The sequence below is a fragment of the Sesamum indicum genome, linkage group LG8 (genome assembly GCF_000512975.1).
Source record: "Sesamum indicum cultivar Zhongzhi No. 13 linkage group LG8, S_indicum_v1.0, whole genome shotgun sequence".
In the NCBI taxonomy this organism is placed as follows: Eukaryota; Viridiplantae; Streptophyta; class Magnoliopsida; order Lamiales; family Pedaliaceae; genus Sesamum; species Sesamum indicum.
The window spans coordinates 16,243,032-16,263,733 of NC_026152.1; the positions used below are offsets into that span (position 1 = coordinate 16,243,032).

The 20,702-nt window shown below is 34.3% G+C and overlaps 3 protein-coding genes and 1 non-coding gene across 5 annotated transcripts in view; 2 read left to right on the forward strand and 2 right to left on the reverse strand.

Annotated features, from left to right (window-relative positions):
* LOC105168958 (homeobox protein knotted-1-like 1) overlaps nucleotides 1-2,440 on the forward strand; it is a 4,053-nt gene extending 1,613 nt beyond the window's left edge. Inside the window, exons 4-5 of the mRNA XM_011089191.2 lie at nucleotides 1,292-1,542; nucleotides 2,019-2,440. Coding sequence (XP_011087493.1) covers nucleotides 1,292-1,542; nucleotides 2,019-2,219 — 452 coding nt within the window. The 3' untranslated portion in view covers nucleotides 2,220-2,440. The remainder of the gene's footprint in view (nucleotides 1-1,291; nucleotides 1,543-2,018) is intronic.
* On the reverse strand, nucleotides 4,000-9,210 carry LOC105168960. Its single transcript, XM_011089194.2, has 8 exons — nucleotides 8,819-9,210; nucleotides 7,952-8,019; nucleotides 6,702-6,768; nucleotides 6,446-6,594; nucleotides 6,289-6,356; nucleotides 5,151-5,219; nucleotides 4,688-4,788; nucleotides 4,000-4,502 (listed from the first exon to the last, which is right to left on the reverse strand). The coding sequence occupies exons 1-8, from the start codon at nucleotides 9,086-9,088 to the stop codon at nucleotides 4,212-4,214; spliced, it is 1,083 nt and encodes a 360-aa protein (XP_011087496.1). The 5' UTR covers nucleotides 9,089-9,210; the 3' UTR covers nucleotides 4,000-4,211.
* Nucleotides 5,639-5,711, forward strand: TRNAF-GAA. The gene has a single exon. It is a non-coding gene; the product is annotated as a tRNA-Phe (tRNA).
* LOC105168959 (solute carrier family 40 member 3, chloroplastic) lies at nucleotides 11,425-19,974 on the reverse strand. 2 transcript variants are annotated; one of them, XM_011089193.2, is made up of 14 exons: nucleotides 19,366-19,974; nucleotides 18,364-18,571; nucleotides 18,194-18,257; nucleotides 17,561-17,685; nucleotides 17,391-17,480; nucleotides 17,127-17,303; nucleotides 16,938-17,012; nucleotides 16,696-16,797; nucleotides 16,500-16,614; nucleotides 16,189-16,335; nucleotides 14,155-14,261; nucleotides 13,952-14,065; nucleotides 12,648-12,946; nucleotides 11,425-11,828 (listed from the first exon to the last, which is right to left on the reverse strand). In XM_011089193.2, the coding sequence occupies exons 1-13, from the start codon at nucleotides 19,512-19,514 to the stop codon at nucleotides 12,653-12,655; spliced, it is 1,767 nt and encodes a 588-aa protein (XP_011087495.1). In that variant the 5' UTR covers nucleotides 19,515-19,974; the 3' UTR covers nucleotides 11,425-11,828; nucleotides 12,648-12,652. The 2 variants fall into 2 exon arrangements, with proteins under 2 accessions (XP_011087495.1, XP_011087494.1); XM_011089192.2 differs by having other exon boundaries at nucleotides 11,425-11,831.

A 20,702-nucleotide genomic window follows, 5' to 3' on the forward strand; every position in this document is an offset into this window, starting at 1 on the left:
GTGCTTTCTAGATTTCCCATACTTTTTCATTTTTCTCAACATTTCACAGCACTACTTCCTTTAATTTCCATTTTTTATCTTGAAGATTTCCAGTAGAATATTAAACGATATATACTTCATTGTACAAAATAATAAAGAAGCTAAACAAGTTGAAGAAATTAACTGACTTTATTTTCAATAATTATTAATAGGATTTGTGAGAGGTAGCATGAAATCATTTGAGTATGTCTGAATTTGTAAATAAAATCCATGTAATGGAAGTGAAAAAAGAAATCCATTAATTTTCCCACTTGGTTTGAGATGTTCTAACAACAGTTTCACTGTCCCTTTTCTATGTTTCATGAACAAATTATATAGCAGTAATTTTGACTTTTTTCTTTTATAACTCGAACACTTTTCAATGATTCTTGATCCCTAAATGGCAATACAAAAGGACGTCTTTCTTTGAACTGGTTTGATAATTTAGCCCAATTTCTCAAAAATTTCCATATAAAGCATAAGTTCTGTCTTAGTCCATATCAGAGAACCAACTTTCATTTTTTTACCCAGAACTCCATTTAAAATTACAATATTGGATTTTTTTTTTTCTAGCCACGCCTAAGGTAATCTAGACAATGATGTTCAAATTCTTCTTTTAGAATTTATAGTTTCCAACAACCATATGCTATGAATTACGATTTATGAATATTCAGATTCCTTAATCTCAAATGTGATGGTAAAGAAGTTGTCAACGGAATATATTCGATAATACAATGAATTTAAGGCGTTGTTGTTGCATTGATATTTTTTAATAGGCTTGTCGGAGGCTGCAATGTTATCTTTTTGAAAATATTTCTTATATGTTATATTACTATTTACACTATTTTGCAAAAGTCATGGCATGTAATATAATTTGTTGATGTTTGATTATCTAGGAAAAATATGTTGTATGGAAGAGGATATATCCTATTAATTTCTGAGTCCACAGGGTTCTCCCTGCAGATGATCATTAAATCTTGCTAATTGCTTGATGTCAAAACTATGTTGGAGGACAACATTAAGAAATTAACTTGCGGTCTTTCAATTTTTTGTGTGATCTATGATTTATGTCCGAAGGATTTCAGTTATTGAGACCTTAAATTTTATGCTGATGCAGATCCTCACAAGATTAATTACTATGTAATGGGAAAACATAAATGTATATGTAAACCAAAGAAATTGTCGAGTCTACTATGCTTTCATAGTTTGTTGATGAACTACATATATATGCTCGAAAAATTGAGTTAGGAATCTATTTTGATTTTTCCATTAGATGACGGTGGTGGTCCTTCCGATGAGGATCCGAGTTGTGGAGAACTAGAAGCACTTGGAAGCCAAGAATCTACAGGTAACCGTCAAGGTGATCACGAGCTAAAAGAAATGCTTATGCGCAAATACAGTGGCTACCTCAGCAGTCTGAGAAAGGAGTTCTTGCAGAAAAGGAAAAAGGGTAAGCTACCCAAGGATGCAAGAACTGCCTTGCTGGAATGGTGGAACACACACTACAGGTGGCCATATCCCACGGTAAACTTTCGACTCTTTCTCCAAGTTTATGCATTATCTACTTCAGAAATGCACTAAATTGTGCAGATTTTCAAGGACCAAAAATGAACTTGGAACGTCTCCGCAGTTCGTTGGTTTGTATCCTGAAGCATGGACTCGATTCTTAAAACAGCCTACAGAAGTACCGGAAATTCGTGTTGTTTCTTACATAGCATAGTCTAGTAGTTAAAGACGCCTCATGTTGCTAAGAGAAATTCAATTTTTTTACATGACTAATTATTATAGTCAAAAGAAAAAAAATCATGACAAATAATAATTAAATCACAATTTTGTGACGGTCATTAGTTGTTGTTTCAACAAATGTGGTCAAATTATTAGCCATTGCCAAGAACCATCACGCATGCTTCAACAAAATAAAACAGCGGGCCTGCCGGAGAAACTTCTGAAGCTTCTATAATTTCTGAGCTATATATGTTTGGCTTTGCAATACGATGCAGGAAGAAGAGAAAAATTGGCTGTCAGAAAAAACTGGATTAGACCAGAAGCAGATCAACAACTGGTTCATTAACCAGAGGAAACGACACTGGCGACCATCTGAAGATATGAGATTCGCTCTTATGGAGGGTGTAAGTGGCGGTGCTAACGCAGGATCCGTCTACTTTGATGCAGGGGGAGGAACCGGAGGGGTTGGCACTTGAACGCATAACCCGTTGTAAGCATTCCATTTTTCTGCGAACGCCGGCTGGCTAGCTAGTAGTAGGTGCTGCTGCTTGAGTATATCTTAGCAAACTCAACTGCATGATGTGCATGCTTGTTTTCCTTGACTTGCATGAAAAACTGGCTTCCATCTTTCAGTGCATAACAAGCGCATAGCTTGTTTGATTATCCAATTCATGAAAAATAGAATGAATTTATGTAATACTTGTTTAGATATATGGGATTAATGGAGTAGGAGGAAGCAGTTTTGATCATTAAAATTACATCATGCGTGGTGGGATTGTAATTAATCAATTAATATTGAATCCTAAAGATATTTGGTACCTCCACTATTATAAAATAAAAATATGAGAATTTTTTAAAATTTTTGCTATACCTATAATTATAACTTTATTCATTAATTATTACATAGATGAAAATATAAATATACATTGAATTTTTTACTTATTTTTAATAGTACTAGCAGGAAGTGTGTGCGTCGCACTGATCTGTATTATTTCATATTGTTATGTGTATATTTTAAAACTTTAGCTGAGCCGAATTAAAACATCACAAGGTCTTTGTAAACAGAAAATAAATAAATAGATTATGTTGTACCCTAAAATTTTGATGAATACTTTTGTAAAAGATATTATTTTCTTAGCGTTTATCAAATAAGAGTTGTTAAAAATAATTATTGCAAAGGCTGTTTATAAATAAAAATTTAAAAAACTAAATAACATAACGGCCAAATGAATTGTTGTATATATAAATTCATAGTCCCGTTATCAAAAAAATAAATTATGTGCAAAATAATCTCTGATGGATGGGAATATTTGATGGAGATCCATAGCCACTGCCAAGTTCGTTTCAATCAAAAAGTTATGAGGATTAATTTTAAACTATCACATTAAAATTCGTCAAGATCTTATATGATGGAGTTACATGTAAGACTAAGTAAATCTTAGTAGGACTAAATGTAATTTTTTATTTAATGGAGGATCTGTTTGTAATTATAGCAAATATGTTAGGAGAGAGAGGGTGTGAATGTAACAATAAAATGTAATTATGATTTAACTTTAGCTTTAAATAGTTCATTACTATGCAGTCTTTTGTCTTTGTTCTGAAGTTAAAAGAATGGATTTTTCTGTCGAATTTTGGGATATTTTTAATTCTAAGCTTTTTATACTTACACTTTTTATTTTATACTATTGCAACGTATATTTTCATATATTATTATTAGTTATGATCAGTAAGTGATGATTGTAAATTTTCAGTTCAATGCAGGGTCCAATTTAAAATAATGATGGTTAAAGAAATTGTCCTTTACGATCATCAATTTCATCTTCTTTCTCAACTTTCAATTTAGCATGTTTCATGTTATTCTACGAAAAAATTTTGTTCGAACTTGTTCTGGTCGAATCAATCCAATTACAAAGTAGGCAACTATAAATCAATCACATTACACTTATTATGTGATTAATTTAAATTTAGACAAGTTGGGTTCGAACAAAAATTTCACGTTATTTCGACATCTCTAGCACTTCTCTTACTATTCTTGTGGTTTGACATATTCTAAATTCTGGTAAACTTGCTGAAAGAATAGGTAATTAACATTCTATACTAATAAAACCAACAACGTTCGGGTCGAGTGTGTTGAGCTACTTTAGTAAAGACACTCTACTTACAAACTGTTAGCAGAGTTAAGGAGGTGCAGTCTGAAGACTATAACATCATCGATCATTGTTGCGCTAGCAAACATTAAAGAGAGGAGAAACGAAATGAAAGAACAAAATTCTCTATAAATTATTTGAGGTATTTACAATCTGTGAAAACAATTTGATGTGAAGAAAAGTAGCTCAACATTTTCCTTCCAACAAATAAATTTAAAGGATGAAAGACGAGTGCAGTAAGAATGTGTTGCGTCTATGCTTGTGATGAAGAGAGAGATAAAAAAGAGAACGGGAAAACAGTTGAGAAATCAAGGGGAACAGTTAGAGCCGATCGATTGGGGTAAAAGGTACCGCTTTACTTTTAGAAACCAAGCGGGCGACAAAGATAGACACGCAGAAGGCGACGAATGATAAGAGGAGGGCAAAGCCAGTGGCAGCATCCCAAGAGCTTGATGCTACTTTGCCTTGTGTAGAGAAGCCAGGAGTGACGTCCATCGGTACCCAGTCACAGCTCACTGTGTAGTGGGCTGAACCCTGCCATGGATTTCCGTCAGTCGGGTACCAGAATGCAGCCGAGAATTTGCTTGACTGGCCAATGGCGAACTGTGCATCCTGCAATCACACAAACAACAGATACCTCAGTATTTTTAAACTGAGTGATTTACAATGCATTTCATCCCTAGGGCCACCATTCTATTACATTAAATTTGAAATTAAGGCATTACGAATCTATATATGATAATATTATTTTGTTTTTTTTGTAGTGAAGTAAAGACTAACTGAGAAGATGAGACAACCTGTTGAAGACGATCCATCGTTCTTAGAGGCCGAGAGAATTCAAAGTAATATGTGCCTTGCTGACCAGATGATCCGTAAGGACTATCATCCTCAATAAATCCTGTGAGTCGTATCACTTAAATGAGTTAAGTGTCTAGAGGAAAGTCCATTACAAAAGAATCATTGGGTAAACTTTTGACTAATAGATATCAACACAACAGGAATTTCTTCAAACTCAATATAAGATTTTGCATTATATCATAATGTTCAAAACCATCTTTTCCAAAGCTTGCAAAAAATAGGAAATGAAAGGGAAATTAGCGTGATGCATTCCACATAAATAACTATAGCCAAATAATTCAAGCATGCCTGTGCCCAATCAGCACATCTGGAAACCTCAACAACAAACTCATTTTCTTGGAACTATTACACGACTGACTGTACGTAAGTTATCCATTGCACATCTGGATGAGAAATACTTGCCTGAATGGAAAGAAAAACTGCTGTGCCACCACGCACCTTTCCAGTTATTCAGTGCAGTAGAATCATTTCCTGTCAAGTGAATAAAATTAGAAAATTTCCATTATTACTAGTAAGGTGCACGAGCATTGTGCGTGATTGATTTACATTTATTTTATTTTTAAAATATATTACTTACTGAAGAGGTAGTTGGAATTAAAGGCCTAAAAATGTTCAAAATGCTAATTCATTTCCATGTGAAGTCCTTCTTTCTTCGTTGGAAAAATTGCATTTTCCGTCCCCAAAGTTGAGCCTTCTGTAGTTTTGGTTTCAATATTATGAGATTCACCGTATTACATCTCCTATATATGAAAAAAAAAAAAATAGTATAAATCTAAACTTGTCCATTAGTATCATGGCGTGATTTTATAAATAATAATCATCTAAATGGAGACACGTGACTAAGGCCTAGCCACTGTTCTCCTAAGGTTCTCTATTCTAATTATCATCAAGCGGGGATAGCTCAGTTGGGAGAGCGTCAGACTGAAGATCTGAAGGCCGCGTGTTCGATCCATGCTCACCGCATATCTTTTTTACCTTTTTCTGATTTTACCATCTTCACCTACTAGCAATTAAAAATTATTTCGATTATATATTTCTGCTTCCTTACAAAGTTTCAAACTCCATTTGCTCTTTATAATCTTATTATGCATATGTCTAGCAAACTTTCTATAAAGTAAGAAAATATTAACCATATATTAGAAAAGCATGATCATTAGCACAACGCATCTATAATAACAATAGTGACAAGAATTGTGCATAAAGTTTTACTACAAACAATTAGCACGACGCATCTACAATGACAATATATTTAGTGACAATTGAATTTGTTGATGCATTATCATCATATATGTGTCGTTAATTGCGTACAATAATAAATCTATGCATAATTTTTTGTCAATGACAACTTTAGGCAAATATTGTCACTATTAAAATTGAGGAAATCATTAAAGTGAGAAAATAAAAATTCTTCTCACCTAACATATAATTAGTGACAATTTTAATAATTCTAATATTTTGTAGCTAATCTTCTCGTTGTTTGTAGTGACAATAAATTAATTGAAGCATCGGCCATTATAAAATGTGAAACATATCAAAGTACCTGAAGTGCCACTACCATCAATATTCCTGCAGTGTGGATTCCAAGAATACATGTCGACCAAGACAATTCTGTTACAAAAAAATCAAAATTACGATAATAAGTGATCTCGAGGACTATGCGCAACTGATTAAAAGGAAAAAATCCTAATTACACTTACCCGTCACCTTTACCCTCTCCACTTATTGAATTCCCACCGTACAATCTTCCTGGAATAGAATTCCCAATCGAGAAGTGCATGATGTCGACTTCAAAGCCACGGCAACTTGTGCTGTTGCATGTATCGGGTGATTCCTTACATCCGCCCATCTTGTTTATCAAAGATTAACAAAAATTTTGGGAAAAGAAGTTCATAATTAGAAAAGAAAAATGCTAAAATCACAATTAAGCGTAAGTTAAGATACTAAGCAACGTACATCGTGGTATGTTGCACTCTCACCAACTTGAAACATCAAAGCTACGGATGGGCATTTACGGTCATCTCTGCATGATTTGAAAGCCAACATCAAGAAAAGAGCAATGAAATTAAGCTATTTACTTTCCCGGAGTAAAACCATTTTCAACTGATCACTATCACATACGGGAATATTCATAATCACCAGCTCAACAAATAAGAAATAGTAATTGCCTCTAATAAATCATACACGCAATGTCTTCGAGAAATAACACAAAGTTTCAGAACCATCTAAACTTCATTTACTTTTTCCGAGTATTCCAAAAAATTTGCTTGAATGGCAAGGTTCTAGTAGTAAAGGACACTCTCATCTCAAGTTGTGTTCAATTCTGATCCCCAACTTGCGACAAGGGAAACAAGGGTAATGACAGTAAACGAACACATTTAGAAAATCACAAAAAAGAATGCTGATAAATAAGGTTAAAAACTGATACAGTTCAGAATGTGGCTGGCAGCATGTAAACGGAGTACAGTTGCAATATCTGTTTAATTAGAAACATTCCAAGTCCAATACCAAAGTTATGTGCTATAAAATAAGGACTAAAAGTATGCAATGCCACTTGTCATCAGCATGGTGTATATACACTTTTAATCTTAACCTTCTTGTCCAAACATTTATTAAATTGCAGTGGTGTAGACATCCACCAAAGAAAGCAATCTAACATTTCTGTTGAACGGTCAAGGATGACATAAACCATGATGCTGCATATTATGTAAGGTATTCCACCTGACTATAAGCACTATAATTTGAACATGTACTAATGGAATAGGAAAAACTACAGCTACCCTGTGGTGATAAAAACAAATCCAAATCACTGGAGTTGTCTCGAAACCATCCTCAAATGAAGGAATGAATTACAAGTACAAAACGACAGGATATGTAAAGAAAGAAGGGATAGTTACATTTAGACCTTCTGACCTATGGTCTATTTACACAAACTACCTTTATCTTTTGTATAATTACAGAAACTATCCCTAACAGCCAAAAAATAGGGATAGTTTGTGTAACGATGCTAACTCTTTGGCGGGGATGCAATTTTTCAAAAAATTAAAGGGTGGTTTGTGTAAGTCATGATGATATTGGGTGTATGTGTAATTATCTAAAAGATAAGGGTGATTTATGTAAATAGACCATAGATTAAGGGGGGTGTAAATGTAATTATCCCAAGAAAGTATTTGAACCTCAGAATTCCATTCTCAAAGAAGACTCACCCTTTGGAGTATACATAATCTCCATCAACTTGCAACATGAAGAAGACATCGGTTCCGTCATGCAAAGCCTATGGAGTATGGACCATTATGAAAATATCAAAATCACACTCAAAACAAACATCCATTCCACAACACATCTTCAAGAATTCATAATTTCACATTTAGACATACAAAACTTTGAGCATAGAGAAGCATTTACTATTTCTATCAGCCAATATAACTCCAAGAAAATAAAGAAAATGATATTATTTGGAATACGGGTTATGTCTACTTTCATCTGTGAAATCTACAAGTGCGTTAAACTCTTAATTGAACATCCCATAGTTTTAGCTCAACCTTGAATTTGTAGCTCGAGTAAATCTTGAATTGTAAAGGCTATTCAACATCTCCTCCATTCAAGCTGTCCAAATTTTGAGTCCGCCCATCAACTTAAAATAAGTGCATACATGTAAAAATCTATTAAACTGAATCGTTGTACTACTTAATTTTCCTACCTAGCGCGATGTTTGTTGCTTTTACAAAATATCACCCTGTCAGCAACCAAAGATATCTCAGTTCGATCTTCGCTGTGCTTCTGTTCACTGTGGTAATTATTTATCCCCATCTAATCAAAGTTGATGCAATAGACATTGAATTAACGATTAGGATTGAAGCTAGTACAGTATATTACACATTATCTTAATTACAACTAAATTTCTCATCACAATTACAAGAGAAAAGGGACAAATCGATTAAGCCACTGTTATGTATAGCATTATTCTCATCCAATGTACTAAATCAAGAAGTGCCAAGTTCGAATAATGTAATAAAACACAGCAACTACCACAACCCAACAACTTTGAAGCATCAATAAAGAGATGGCGGTACCTTAACTGTCATCTTTCCAGCTTTATACTCTTTATCTTCATCTGGGTCGAGAGCTGGGCGCAAGGGAAACTCGAACCCGTCGACTTCGGCCCAGTCATCGGCGTGGCCATCTAGAGTAACGATTCCGGGCCTGAACTGGGCCGAGATTCGGGCCTCATCGTCGGCATCACAGTGCCAGTCGCCGGACTCTTGATGAGACGCCGCGAACTGCGCGCAGCCCAAGACTGCAAGGCAAACGAGACAGAGGTGAAGGAGTAGTTGGAGCGACATTGGGAGCTCGAAGATGGAGATTTCAAAGGAGCCGCGGCGCCCAAGAGTGGGAAGGACGACGGTTGACTTGTTGGAAGGTATAACAGCAACAAATGTTAGTACATCTGGCCCTGTTCGGATCTACATTGGTCGCTGTACTTGACCAATTCTTGGTATGTCCGAACTTTGTTTTTATTTTTTATTTTTTTTACTGTGTGAAAATGTGTGAGAGATAGTAAAAAATGTTTGCTTATATTTTTACATATGAGATATATAATTTAGTGTTATTTAATTTATTTTTATTTATGTTATACTAATACAAAATGCGAAATTAAACATATTAAAATTTTAAAGAATGCACACTTATATTTATATCTTTCTATCGCTATATATATGCCAAAAAAGAAAAAAAAAACTTAAAAGTAGAACAAATCATGTAGCTCCGGAATAATCTAAAATATTTAAGGTAAATTATAGTTACCTCTTTTGAATTTTAACATAATTATGAATATTTTTTATTATTTTAAAAATTACAAATAACCCCTTCAAATGAAATATAATTATGTAACCTCTAGACGAACGTGAACTAATCTACTTTACCCTCACTATTCTAAAAAGAAAAAGAATATTTGAAAAAATTATAGAAAGAATCGAGTATGGGTAAAATAAATAATGGATTAAGTATATTAGTTCATACAAATATTTTAGAAAATCATATAAAAATATAACTAATAATTCATAAGAATATTTTGGTCAATTCACCACAAAAATTGGATGAAAACCTAATGAAGGCTAATGGGATATGCTCGTTATTAAACGTACGTTAAAATCAAGTAATGTATTTATAGTTTTCCGGACAATAATAAAACATTTACAATTATGTCGAATATTAGAAGATGTAGCAGTAATTAAACCAAACTTCATAATAGTCATGTAATAAATTTTGAAAACAAAAAAGAAACATGTATGATGGATCTATAATTTAAACTCTAAGTAGTGAATGTGATTGTACTGAAAATTCTTAAGAATTGTTTTGGTGTATTTATGGATCCAAGTATTGATGGAATATATGTCGTTTGGTTAATATAATTTTTTGTGATCTTAAAGTACTTTAATCTAAGTTTAGTTTGGTAAAGTATTTTAACCAAAAATAAATAAATAAATAACAAAAGAGAAAAGTTTGGGTTTTGGTGTTGGATCCAAGTATTGATGGAATATATGTCGTTTGGTTAATATAATTTTTTGTGATCTTAAAGTACTTTAATCTAAGTTTAGTTTGGTAAAGTATTTTAACCAAAAATAAATAAATAAATAACAAAAGAGAAAAGTTTGGTAAAGTATAGATGGAATACATTTCATTCGTTTAAGTTAATATTTGTGATTTTAATGTACTTTATTTTAAGCTTAGTTTGATAAAGAATTGATGGAATATATTTCATTCTTTAAGATTAGGTTTGATAAAATATATATTTTAATAGTACTAATATCTACATTAATAATAACTATTGATGAATTACAACTATTTTATATTAATAATTAATATATTTATTACTAAACTTGTCTGAGATTGAAATCATACCCTAATTATCAATTATCTAAAAAGTTATATAAATACAGCATGTCTTTGTGCGAGTTTTACTTGTGAATTTCGGACAAATAATGATTCAACAGTGGAAAGTCGTAATGTACTCCATAGTATTCTAGTACATGTTGTACGACTCGGTTCCGGACTATATACAACTGATGATAGATCAAAGGCATTTTATTTAATTAATTAATGTTGGTGACATTTCAATTTAATATTTTGTTATAGTATTTAAAACTATAAGAATTAACTAAATTATTTAGTATTGCAATTTGACGAATAACATAATCTGGAGAATGACATGTTACATTCAGATCAAAGGATAGGTCAAATATTTGCAGCTTCTACGTTTATGTTTTCATTTTTAAGTTTGGAACGGCATTATTCTTTCAACTCTATATTTTTATATCAAAACGGGAAGGCGTTTTGATCACACCAATAAACTTATAACACAAAATCTAACATATTTGTCACATATGTATGCATATATGCACATTAAAAACTACCAATATAATTTGTTCATGCCATCTTTGTAACTTAGCAACAAAAGTTTGACACTATGGCCAACTTTAGCATAGATCCCAGCAACGAGTACCCGGTTCTCCAAGTTGGCATGATCTATAATGTGACTGCTTCAAAGAACTAAGAAAATAAGTAGTTCTACTGATGAAATTGTCAATTATTGTCTATTGACATTGATAACCGACTTAAACCAATTTGATTACAGTTTGAAATCATAACGATCTATGTGGAATGCTCATCCAGAGAGAAGTTACTACCAAATGCGGCCCCTTCAAGTGCAACCGTCTCTATTGTTACTAACAAGCTAGAGTACAATATTGAGAAAGAATATGTAAACTGAGAAGCAATTGGATTCGTTATCAGGATTTGTATTTACAGCTCGCTCGTATAAGGGAAAAGACCATTTTGAATGACTAAATGTGGGCAAAATGAGAATTGCAAGCGTTAAAATGCTTGAAAGCTTCCATGTGAGGAATTGTACATGTACAGCATGAGATTCATCTCTATTGAGTGCTATTTCAGTTTTCCTAGAGTATGCATCAAAGCGGTAGGAGACATATACCTTGGCCTTCTTGCGAGTGCCAAGTAGCAGTCTCTGAAGTTTGAGATCTGGTTTCAATCAATTTGCTGCTTCAGACCTTTGTAGCTGCAGCGCTGCTACATGAGTAAAACAATGAAATAGCATGAAGAATGTGGACTAGAGTGCTAAGTTTGAATTTAATTTCTGCATGCTCAAAGGAATTTATTTGTGTACCCAATGAAAATTTCTGTTGTAATAAGGCACCTCTTAGGTATTGATATTATCGTTCTAAAGATAAAGTTTTGGCCAGTGTTCAGGTTTGGATTCAATTGTTTCCTTGTCCTCCTGTCAAAAACATATAAATCTGCTTTTGTTTGACCTAATTTCTTTCTTCCCCTATAACATACTAAAAAGCATTCTGTACTCTGGAAACTTATCTTTGGGTGTTTTCATATAATGCAACCTTGAATTCCTATGATAAATGCAGAAATTATCCAGATATCAATTTGAATCAACTACAAATTTCTCAACCAAACATTTTATTTTCATAACAGGAATAGGATAGTCAAATCAGACCAACTACAGGTACCCATAGCTTGGAACTTTACTCAAAATTCTTAAGCTAATCGAGTCTTTGTATTCTTAATTTCTGAACTCTAAGTAAAATAGGCCCCATCTTCCCTGACTTGGAATACGAAAAACTTTGCAACAATATCCAACATCTACTTTGATATGTGCTACGAGGTCACATCTATGTTCTCTGGAGGAAATATAAAATTTCTCTAGAGCATATAAGGGAATTTTTACAATTTGTTCCACATATTCCTTTAAATTTGACAAGAACCATATAATATAAGGATCAGTAGACAGAAAACTTTTTCATGGAGATCAAAACTATACTACTCAATGAAGTACAAATACAAGGTACAAAAGGAAAGATCTTCTCCACTTACATTGTTTAGAACTCTGGCTCAAAAGAGAAGAGACTCCTTTGCATATCAGTAGGATTCTTCAACCATCTACAGTATAACCAAGCTGCCCCAACCACTGATAGAAGTGACAAGATTGCTAAAAGACCGAAATGCGAAACATCATTAGCAATTATTGCAACCCCTAACATCACTGACTCTGCCAAACTAGCAACCGCAATCTCTGTTGTCCCGATAAGATTAACTTTAGATGCAGGGATCCCGGTTTGTAAAATCTGTGACCCTACGACATCATATGACATGTGTCCCAATCTAGATAATACCTGTTAAGAGGAAATGTATTTGTTTAAAATGCTAAAATAGAAAGTTTTAAATGAAGCTCAAAAATGTATCACATAGTCATGCATGCATGAGATTGTGAACTCAAACCTATTTATCTGCACAAGCAATAGATAGCCAAGTACATATAACTTGACTACATGAGACCCATTCACAGAATCAGAAAATGTGAAACATAATCTGCATATGGGTGGTTCATCCCGTAAATACCACATACACATGCATCTACTTAATTTAATCAGTTACTAAGTAAGGATCCCTAGAACGTAACTTTGACAGCACGTTAAGTTTTCTGCTGCATTTTACACTGGCAGAAGAAAATATTTTCCTTATAGGTCTAAATTTTTATATGATAAAGAGCTCTTTCTGAGATAAGTTCAAAAGCAGTTGTTTTCCACAGAATATTTACCAGAAAATTAAGAACTATACAGGAAAAGGTTCATTACATGTGAGCTCAAAATAAGATTATTTAGTGATACAAGTTTAAAGGGCATCTACTGATGATTGATGCAAGGTCTATTTGGCAACTGTTTTTGCAGCTAATAGAAATGCTATGCAGTATATAAAATCTTACAAACTAAGAAGATAATTGGGTCACCCACGACTACAAATGAAGAGATTGGTTCATAGAGGACGAAAAGAGCTGCAAGTAGCTGAATTCAGACTGGGCAGAGAAATAAGTTAGCAATATTCACCAAAATCAACTTTTCCTTACAGATAAGGATAAGAATCTATGAACCTGAAACTACAGACTCTTACAAAAAAATTGTCAGATAAGGTAAAATTGATAAAATGAAAGGAAAACTTCATAATTCAATCTACACTAATTTTCTGAGCATCCTAAAAATGAGCAAAGTTTAAAAGTGTTACATGGATAATTCTGTACTTAGGTTGATCATCAGCCATGATTTAGACTTAAGACACCTTTAGATTGATCCGGAGTCTCATGCAGACGACAATTTAGAAACAAAAACAAAGAAGGAACTCACAATTAAACACAAGAAGAATACAACTGGAATTTTCTGAGAAAGCGAACCACTCCAATACACAGCAACTGCGATGGTAAGAAGTGTTGCCTGAAAGACGAGGCCGGCTGCTCCAGCCTGGCATAAGATTCATTAAGACTAGAGGTAAGAATACAAATTCACTTACAGAGAAAGCTAATACAGTTACAAATAAAAATCTTTAGTACCCTCAGAATGCCAAGTCGCTCAACCATCTTTGCAGACACAAATGTTGCTGCAACCCCCATGAATGCACATAGACCACTGAACCCTCCAATAATTGTAGGATTTAGACCTGAAACAGTCTCAAGTACATCAATAAAAAGACTTAGTTTATTGCTAGGAGGCAATAAAATTTTAAAGCATAACCACTCAGTGTCTCACAAAAGTAACGAATGAATCAAAAGGTTGAATACATTCAATTGTCAACTTCTTCTGCTAATCCAGATGAGACATCAGACTACTAAGAGAGGCAAAAATTAAAGGTGTTTCACATTCCAGCTTGCAATATAATCACCATTTTCCAATTCCCACCTGAAGGCAAAATGTGACACCCTTTCTAGCAATTAGTTACAGTCTGGACATAATCATCAGACCCAATGCATGACCACCTGAATCACCTCAATGGCCATTTATAAAACACTCTTTAAATGGACACAAACAATAAATCCTACACCATCCGTGATTTGTTAACTGAATCCGAGAGGTTCTTTTGAGAATGATGGTTTTGTGGTGGTTCACATTTTCATGATTGTCATCTGCAACTTGAAAATGTCTCTGGATGCAAATATTTGTAATATTGTACTCTGTTTTGAAGAAATATATAGGAATGTGAGTACATGAACCTATTGAATCATGAAATTTCAATACCATTTCAACAGCCAAAATCTTTTATTTCAGTCTGTACTATGATATATTATTTTATTTTACTCCCTCTGAGTGCATCGCACTCCCCTCAATTTTCATGCTGTTGTTGAGCACACCACCACAACACCAAAACCCTGGGGACCACTGCTCAAAGTATATATCTGAAATTGTTTGACGTGGAAAGAGAGGATCCAACAGACTGGCTGCAGCTGAGGGATGGATTGGTTTGAAGAGGCGTCAGAGGTGGCCGATGTCATGGAATAGGCCACAGAAGAGATTGGTTGCAGGGTTACTGGTGACGGCTGTTGGTGATGGTAGTGGGAGACAGGTGGCTTTGGGGGGAGTGAAAATGCTGGGGGAGGAATGAGAAAGCCAAGGGAAAATAAGAAAATGGGTGGAGCAACAGGAGAAAAAGGGTGGAAATAAGGAGGCAGAAGGAAGAGAAGCAAACAGCAGCGATGACAATGGCACGAGGCACGCAACAGCAAGGTCAAAAAAGGGCATGGACAGTGAGCAACTGGAGAAGTAGATGAAGAGGAATGCAAGGACCTCTCAATTTCTTTTTCCTTTTCCCCTTTTTCTTGGCTGTTGGTGGGTATAATGTACACAAATTGAAGAAATCAAGAATGATTCTTCAAAACACCTTAAACATCTCGAAGAAGTTTCTCTAGAAGATGGAAAAGATTTTGGAACTTGATCTGCAAATCTATTGCACAGAGGTCTTTCTTTTTCCAATAAAGGCAAATGCTGCTCACCATTTTTGTTCTGGAAAAACCAAAAAATTGCAGAATTGGGCCAAGCAGACCCCTAATAACTTCCCTCCCACTTCTCACCAACGTCCCCCTTCACAACTCTTGTAGGAATCAGTTTTAACTTTTAAGATTTTATAAAAGAACGATATGAAATTAGTTTTCACAGTGGTAAGAGTAACACTATTTTCTGAATATGTATTAAGATCCCATTTCCATAATACTCAAGACTGCTGCTGCTTCAAATACAACAAACAGAGTAACATTCTTTCTTCTTAGGATCAGCAAATGCCTCCAAGTAAGCACAAAATTGGTTTGTTTATTTTGTTTGAGATCTCTTCTATCACTTACATTCATCACAATTTTCACATCAAAATCACACTTCGCAGAGTGTTTAAGAAAAAATCTTCTTCAGCTGAGAAGAATATAATTCGTTTTGGAGAAAGGCGTCACCATTTTAAACATGAGAAACTAAAGGCTATATTGAACATCAACTATAGAATCATAACTACAAGAATTCAGGACGCAGGAACAAATTGTGTTAAATCCACATACTCAGTCATTTAAGAAACTAGTTCTTTAAGTTAAGAAGAGTCCAGATGATACCATGTTGTGTTAAGAAAGCAGTCATCAAACCTCCAGGAGCAAGAACAACATTGAAGTAGAGCAACACATAAGCAAGACTTGCTGGAAGAACAGGCTGCTGAATATATTCAAACCACCCATGCTTGATAGCTTCTATACTTGTAGCCACTACGTCAAAGAAAGGTGGCATCAATGTACAACAAGAAGGAAAATCCTCAATCAAAAATAATGAGGATTAGTTATAATTAAATTAATATATATATATACATATTCACGCACAAAACACACATATATTGTTTTTTTGGTTCAAAAAGTTCATCAGTTATACTTACATATGTTTTTGGTATCTGGCATACATACTGCAGAGGAACTCTCACAAATTTGTGGACATTTGGCTCGGTCCAGGACTCCAGCAGAAAGCTTGTTAGTTAACCATGTAAGAACAACCTACATCATGCAGAAAGTAATCAGAAAAAAGTTACAAATTTTGCAAATCAAGCACCTGGAAAAATGGCAGGGTCATAGTACCACAACAGGTAGCGACCATATCATCAAACTAGCTGCCAGCTTTAAGCATGTTACTGGTTCATGTTTGGATAAGAAAATGCCAAATAATGATGCTCCTGCAATCTGCAGTTGCACAAAATCATGAAAGTTATCAGCCCCAATATTTGATAACGAAAGATATCATAATTATCTCTAACAAGTGAAAAGTTTATACAATAAATATTGCAAAAATAGGCAATGTAGAGATCACATTTGGCAATCACCTCGCATAAGAGATCAATTCTACTCAGTATTGCATTTGCTTGAGCAAGAGCAATTGGTCTATTTGTTCCTGCCAACTGAATAACAGATTCTAAGTTACACAGACAGCATAAAACTTAACAGAACATTAAAGGGCTCTAAAAGTATTGATGATAGGAAAAAGCAATCAATATAATAAATAAAAAGACTACCAAAACAACCCAGTCACGCTCCATCGCAACCCCCAGAGCCAGTCCAGAGAGCCTTTCAACAGCCAAAGCTATCACAAGTACAACAAACCAAGGTTGGACAAGAACAGGAGACCCAGGTGCAGAGAGGACAGTATGTGCATGAATTATCATTCCAACAGATAATAACTGAGCAGCTGCCTGGAAGAAAGAATTGGAGAATAAAACTTTTGGAGAAAAGATACCATTTCATCTTCAATTTATTTCAGCCAAGCAGAACGTAGATACCTGGACAACAGTCAAACTATTATATGCGGGTACTCTAGGAAAATGATCCATAAGTTTCCCTACCGGAGGGCCACCAACAATTACTGCAAGCTGTTAAAACATGCAAATTTTTCCACAGTTAACCTGCTTGGTTCTTGCTCAAAATGGTTGTTATCCATGTGGATAGATACCTTTGCAAAGAAGCCCATGACAGCCACAGGAAGAAGACTTGGATGGATCATTGTAATGGCAGCTGGCCAAGCAAAATTCCAGAGCTGTTCAACCAGATTCCCAGCCAAGCAGCTAGCATATAAAGCTAATTGTACATGTGACTATTATTAGAAACTGAATTAACACAAATCTACGAAATAATATTGCTGCATATGGTAAAACTAGTATCATTGGAAGGCAACTTGGAGTCAAAGATATATGCTCAGTGCATAGTGAGAATAATCTCTTTACTGCAATTTGCTGTGGTAGTTCTTATGCAATAGAAATTACTAAGGGTGACAGAGAATGGAGGCATCTGAGTCAAATTAAAAGAGTCAAAGATAAACAATATGTGGAAACCTCAGGAGCCACTCAAGAAAATTGACCAGCATCTCTAAATCTTGCATTATTAGTAACACAAAATTATTCAAGATATATCGCATGAAGGCATATGAATAACTGTATCCCCAGTAGACCAAAATAGACTAGGAATTCACATTGCTGTCACACATCTTCGACCTCAGAATAAAATTTTCTATGTAAATTAATTTACTTTCATAAATCAACATTCTGATCAGTTTGTCATTTTCAATTTTGTGTAGGAGAACACTAACCATAGAGTCCAGCTGGATGAGCAGGAGTTGCAGCAATCGCATTCTGCTCCTCCACTGATAAGACCTAGATGATCCCCAATACATTGTCGATATCAAAAATCAAACACAGAAATTCATAATTTTCATAGATGCAAGGATTCTAGCAGAAACATCACGGAAACAAATCTTACAGGCAATGCTGTCAAAATGGTGTCCACATAGGTGCCCCCAACAAGTAAGTTCAGTCCTTCTGTCTCCAGAGTATCAGATTTGAGATGAACAACTGGAATCGAACAATTTGAATCAAGAGATGTGGCATCATTATAGACTTCCTCGGTTGCAACAGGATTCAAGACATCAGTGTTAGTCAACGAACACCTTAAATTAAACGCGCCAAGCCTGCAAATGAACAATAATGTCATACCAAAATTTGCCTCATAGTGGAAACATTACTGAGTATTAGCATTGAGAAATAAATTTATATTTTGAGATACTTTCTTAAGTCATATACTCTCCCAGCAACAATTCTCTAGAACAGCTTCATATTAATGATAACGAGCATCCTTTGTTCACAACTTTGATAGTAAGCACCAAAAATTTATCTGACTTCTCTAGCATTAAGAACAAGAAGCAGTTAAGTCATCAAATAAAAATGCGCCTCTTGAAAGAAAAAACTGAGATGTAACAGTTACAAAACAGTCGCAAGATAACAAGGTACTTCAAACAGACTTATTATTTTCAACCGGAAATGAAAAATTCAAAGCACTTTGTTAGAAAGATTTTATTAACATGATCATACAGAAAAGATATTTTTGACGTAATACAGCTAGAATTCATTTTGCAGATTAACTTTCTAATGATTAAATATTGCTCAAAACTCATGTATCATCTTTTAAGGTATAATCTTTTCCAAACAAAGAGGCACGAAACAATTCTGAAGTTAGCAAGAATGCAAATTATAGTTAAGCCGGAAAGAAAACAATGCAGCATAGATTCACTGCATTAATCATGAATAGACAATCTACTTCATCCTAAAAAACGTAAAAAAGAAAACTCAGGAAATAACTTCACAATATAAAAGGGTAGAAAATCTCCCTGATCACCATCAGAAACATCCAATTCATCGTTCAAAACTATCAAATTACAAAATCAGGCAACAAAAAAGAGACAAGTAGAAGTGAAGCGTGGCGTACCTGGGAGAGGCAAAATGGGGATTCAACCATCGTGGTGCAGAAGAGAGGTGAGAAGGACGCAGTCTAAGACAAGAAGACGACGTAGGATGAGCTTGGAGTCTGCGGAGAACGGCGAAAGGCTGACCATGAGCAATGACAACAACACCCATGGCCGTCCTCCTCTTGTGCTACACTATTACTCCAAACCTTCCCCAACTTTTCCCCGATTACCGGCACAACTATTTCTCCTGATTCTGCTGCTTCCAGATGAAAACTCATGCAGCCACCTCATGGAGCTCATGCAATTTACAGCTGTTTTTAGTCCTCAATTTTTCATCCGCAACTTATGAAGATTACTCCTGGGAATGTCAGGGAAACGGAACTCTGGATTTGCTTTGCGTGGGTGTTTTTGTGCGTATTCTTAGTTTCTTAGTAGAGTCGGGGAGGAGGTAGCGGTGGTGGTGGTGTATCTGCAATCAGTGTGTGGCCGCCGGAGGGGGATGAGTGGGGCGGACACTTCAAATGACGAAAACCACAAAGTGGATATGGTAGAGACCATAAATCACTCTGACGTGTTCGGATCCTTTCCACTACTCACAATTGACTTGCCAAGTTGTTCGGTTTAGCCTATGGCTGTTGCCAAGTTGTTCGGTTTAGCCTATGGCTGTTGGGGTCATTTTATGGGGTGTTCCATATCCGAAAATTTTAGTGTAAATCAAATTAAATTAATAATAGAATAAGTAATTATATTTATTATGTGATCAATCATTTTTTTTCTTAATTGTACACCAATCACATAATAAGTGTATTGTATTTTTTAAATAATTAATTCGAGTTTGACCAAAGCAAATTCGGATTAGATTTTCCTGTTCCATTTGTGTCCTAAATGAAAATTGTTGTTAAAATGACTTTGATCAAATAAAATTAATTATAAAATAAGTGTAATATATTTATTATATAATTTATTAATTTTTTCAAATTATATGTTAATCACACTATAAATATATTATGATTATCATATAATTAGTTAGGTCCAACCAAATTGAATTAAAATTTCCCCCATTTGTTAATCGAGTTTTTTGGAAATGTCCTAATACCCATGACAATATGCGTTTTTTCAGTAAGAGGGTGTTAGGTTAAATTTATTTAAAAAAATTTAAAAAATTTTATATTTTATAAAATATTTTTAAAGTTTATAAGATGTTAACTTCTATTTTAGGAATAATATCATAAAGTGTTTGAATAAAATGAGATTATTAAATTATAAAATGTTATTATTAAGATTTTAAAATTAAATCAACAACTTCTTAATTTACCTTAAAAAGTTTATAAACTCTGAACATTTTATTTACAGAGTG